The sequence below is a fragment of the Cyprinodon variegatus genome, unplaced genomic scaffold (assembly GCF_000732505.1).
Source record: "Cyprinodon variegatus isolate N-32 unplaced genomic scaffold, C_variegatus-1.0 Scaffold524, whole genome shotgun sequence".
Classification (NCBI taxonomy): Eukaryota; Metazoa; Chordata; class Actinopteri; order Cyprinodontiformes; family Cyprinodontidae; genus Cyprinodon; species Cyprinodon variegatus.
The window spans coordinates 139,634-143,893 of NW_015150977.1; the positions used below are offsets into that span (position 1 = coordinate 139,634).

The following is a 4,260-nucleotide window of genomic DNA, read 5'->3' on the forward strand; positions in this document are numbered from 1 at the left end:
AATATTGTACAGCGGCGCTATACATTTTTAACTTAGGACACTGTATGATTTTTTGCTCTTTTTGGGCCGATTTTCCAGTCATCCAAGAATTTTTGGGATGGGGCCGAGTTCCAGCCCTGCGTCGTGTAGCGTACAGGGGGTGTGGAGGGGTGATCAGCATCTCACCACCACCTCCGGATCAGGAATCATAAGGTCGAGAGAAAACATGTTTGAAATTTATTTGGCTGCTGTAAGCCGGTCATTGAAAAATCCTGCTGTTGAAGCAGAGCAGAGTTTACCAGAACCTCGAGCTCTGCACACCTGCAAAGAAGCGAGTTCTTCTTCCAGATTGATGAGTCCAATCAGCGCCATCTCTTGGCACTGAGTAGGACGTGTTTTTTAGACGTACAGTATGAGCAGGTATTTTGTATCAGAGCGTTGGGTCGCCCAGTGTGAGAACAAACATTGTGAGCTGTAAACTTTTAAACCCTACAGTTTCATCATACAGTTTGAGCTGCAGCTGTGTGCAACGATTGAAAATATATCACACAGTGTATGTGCAGCTTTATTATCTGACATCTGCAATTCTCCTAATATTGTTCCATAATGTTTAAGTGAAAAACCTTTTCTAACATTGCGCAACACAAAATAAGATATGAATACTGATATCAGGAAAAAGGCTCTTACCTCTTTTCACCTCGTTTTACTTGAGCAGATCTAGAGGGTTTTTATGTCGATAGTTTACTGCAAGCTTTTCCAGTACTTCTAAAATATTTTAGGTGACTAAATAATACTACTTCAGCAATAGTTTCAAGGTGTTGCTTCATTGTATGTCTCGTATGTCTTTCGGTTGTTCTTTTTGCATCTCGTTGCAGGTGATGAAGCAGACTGAAAATGTTTTGTCTTTCTCTTCTTTCATCTTTTCTCTTTTTTTTCTCCTTTTCTTCTTCAGTTTTTCTGCTCTACTTACATTGCAGTGTCCATATAAACTGTAAAACTCCCTGCATAATTATAATAAAGCAATTTATATGCACGAAACAAGTGTAGCAATATGCCAATTGCCGTACTGCTCCACTTGTGAAAGTAAAATCTGTTGGGCTCCTTTTGGCATCAAGACAATTATTCTTATAGCCACATTGCCAGACAGGACACTGTTAAATAAATAAATAAAATATTTTAGGTGGTAAATAATATTACAATTCCTTCGGTACTATTTTGTTTGTACATTTTTTTTCTCTTTTCATTTTATAATTATTAATTTTTTTCCTATTACCTATTTATCCTCCATTAAAGCATGCTACTCGTCTTCCCCTATGGGAACGATGACCTCATGTTAACAGATTTCTGGTTAAACTGAATCATAATGATCTCACTAACAGCTGTAACCACAGCAGCTATGACCGGTTCAGATACTGATATAAACAGCAGCTGGTGGTTTTGGCTCTGAGGGATTTCCATAGATTTGCTGCAGAAACTTTAAGCCCTGAAGATCAAAACGCTGCTTCATTGTGACAGAAATAAAATCAGCTGATATTACCTCCGTTTTAATAATTCAATTAGTCTTTTTTTTCCTCCCTGTGAGTAAAAATGAATTCTGTCATTTCTAAGAGTTTCTTCTCTAATGTTAGAAGTTAAAAGTCTACATGTAGTCTGACACTGACTTCTACGATATCTGTAAATACGACGTGAGCCATACTTTGTTCCAGTCTGAAGAGATGGAAACTCCCCCGTTGTCTTATTTCAGGTCCTGCTTGTCCAAGTCTGTTAGAAGGAAGTGGGTGTATGTGTGTGTGTGAGAGGGGGGGAGGGTGTAGTGTGGTATGGGCTGCATCCGGTAGCCAATCGCATGCTTCCTCAGAGGAAGCAGGAAGTGAGACAGCCGACCAATCAGAGGCTTCGCCGCCACCTTCAGGAAACCTCAGCTAGAGTGTCAGTGGGATCCAGTTCACCTTCAGACTTCCTAACTGACACAGCTGAGTCGTCTCTGAGCTTCTCTCTGCTTTCCCGTCACGTTTCCAGCCTCCATAAACCCGATCATTCATCATCAGCATTCCAGCCCTCTGGATTTGGCTCTATCCGCTCATCCTTGTCCTCCGTCGGGCGGTTTTGGAAGTATGGTTCTTCACCTTCCTGTGAGAATCCAGTCATGTCCGCCGCCGTGTCCGCTCCTTCTCTGAAGAAGAAGAAGTCTTTTGCTCGGAGCTCCAAGCCGAGTTCCAGGATGTGTGTTTGGGAAGAGAGGGAATTCCTGTAAGTGTGAACTCTTGGCATGCTGCTCCTCACAGCTTTCCTTTATTGTCAAGTTCTCTTCTTTTTGGAGAACATTTCACTTTTTCCTTTGGTTCTTTGGCGTACAGCTCAGTTCTATGACTTTAATGTCTGATGTTGAATATCTAGAACCTGTTGGTTTCATCTGCTGGTCTGGATCTTCGAATAGAAACTCTGATCAGCTCGTTGTTCAAAGGAAATTATGCCTTTTTTTTCCTTTAGTTGGAAAACCCAGAACAGGCGCGCCTATTTCTGTGCATTACCGTTAGGATTGGGATAAAAACCTCATCGATCTGCAGCTGAAGATCAGAGGAGAGAATGACATTTTGCTCTGACATTAGAGGCTCAACCTGACGCAAGACGAGGTCGACTTATTGTGGGTCACAAACTGTTTTAGGATGTGCAAAAAGTAAGTCAGCAAGTTTCTTTAGAATAATGTTGATGTTTAACAGCTCAAAACCAGGAAAATATGGGAAGTCGGTGAGGTTTTTCGTGTTTTTGAGGTAAAGTTTCCAGTTTTTAGACAGCGTTCAATGGAATTAAATGATTAGGTTCTGATCCAGTGAAGGTTTGCAAAGTAAAAACACGTGCAAACAGGATAATATGGCAAAGCTGATCTACTAACCAGGACAGCAGGGGATAAAATTTAGCATATTTGCCTTCATGCATTATTTTAGGTTGCATGAAGGAGCTGAGGCGGCTGTTTTGGTGTCACAGACGTCGCTCTACTTGTGGTCAGTTAGGTCAGCGTCACACGTGTCGTTAGACATGCAAACCTTTAGCAGATCAGGCCTGAATGTTTTAGAGAACAGTGTGGTATGAGAGGATGGAATCTAAACACGTATCCAACACGTCCACTCTGTGGTTGAACAGATGCTGTAATGGAGGGAAACATTGTGAAAATAGGAAGTATTATGGTAGGGGCTGTTTCCTTTTGGTGCTAGTAGCTTAATATTTGATGGATTTATCCTTCAATTCAAACAGACTTTATATTTTATATCTATTTTATATCCCTTAAAAGGGAGTTTTTCCTCTCCACTGTCGCTACAAGCATGCTTAGTGTGAGGGATTGCTGTAGAGTCAATGAGTCGATGCAATCAGCTGGTTTTCCTTAGATAGAAAACTTTATATCAATTTGACTGTATGATCTGGTTGAACTGTAAAGTGCCTTGAGATGAATTGGAGCTATAGAAATAAACTGAATAGAATTGAATTGTCAGTAGAAATATCCTCCATTCTGTAAAAAACTTTTCTTCGCTTTGATAAACCATTGAAGCTATGATCCAGATGCACCAAAAAAATCTTTTTCAACTTGAATAAACATGTTTGCCAGCGAACTGGTAACCGAATATCTGATCAATGATCAACTAATAAGTTTATTTAGAGGCTAAAATCCAAACAAGTCAATTAAGCAATGATTTAATTAGTGAATTACTTTTTGTATATTACATTAAGGTAGTTTAATATCTTTTTTTTGTACAAAACTAAATGGATACAAATCTGACGTCTTGCGCATGCATATTGACTATGGGTATGCTAGTCTGACAGAACAGCGGCTGTCGATTCAGATTTCAGGAATTTGATTCAATCCCAAATTGGATTTCTGTTTTTAAAAACATTGTTTTCTGCTGTTACCTGAATTATACGGCTGTGTAATTATGCAACATATTAATACTGGCTTTGGATGGACATTCAATTAATAAAGTAGCTACTACAAGGAAAGTGGAAACGCATTTTAGAAAAATCCGACTTTGTTTCTCTGACATAATCTTAAGGGAAAATATAGATAAAATATATATAAAATATGTAGAATTGTTTCAAAAACAGATTTATTTTTTTAACAGAGCCCTGATACAGATTATTTAATCAACATAATCTTTTTTTTTAAGCTGAAATGCAGTTCAATCAAATCTTAATCAGGATAAAAATGGCTCCCTGATTATAATTGATTACAGCATTAAACTTTGTTTCTTCCACCCCAAAACAAAACAAACCTTCATCTAAAAGATTAAT

At 38.8% G+C, this 4,260-nt stretch overlaps 1 protein-coding gene across 2 annotated transcripts in view; it reads left to right on the forward strand.

Moving 5' to 3' along the window:
• Nucleotides 1-4,260, forward strand: part of sh3bp2 (SH3-domain binding protein 2) — a 35,952-nt gene that overhangs the window by 10,366 nt on the left and 21,326 nt on the right. The window contains exon 1 of one of the 2 annotated variants that reach the window (XM_015391073.1): nt 1,935-2,229. The exons of the other annotated variant lie outside the window; for it this stretch is intronic. Within the exon in view, the coding sequence (XP_015246559.1) occupies nt 2,126-2,229 (104 nt within the window). The 5' untranslated portion in view covers nt 1,935-2,125. Of the gene's footprint in view, nt 1-1,934; nt 2,230-4,260 lie in introns of those variants that run through there. 2 annotated transcript variants of the gene reach the window in all.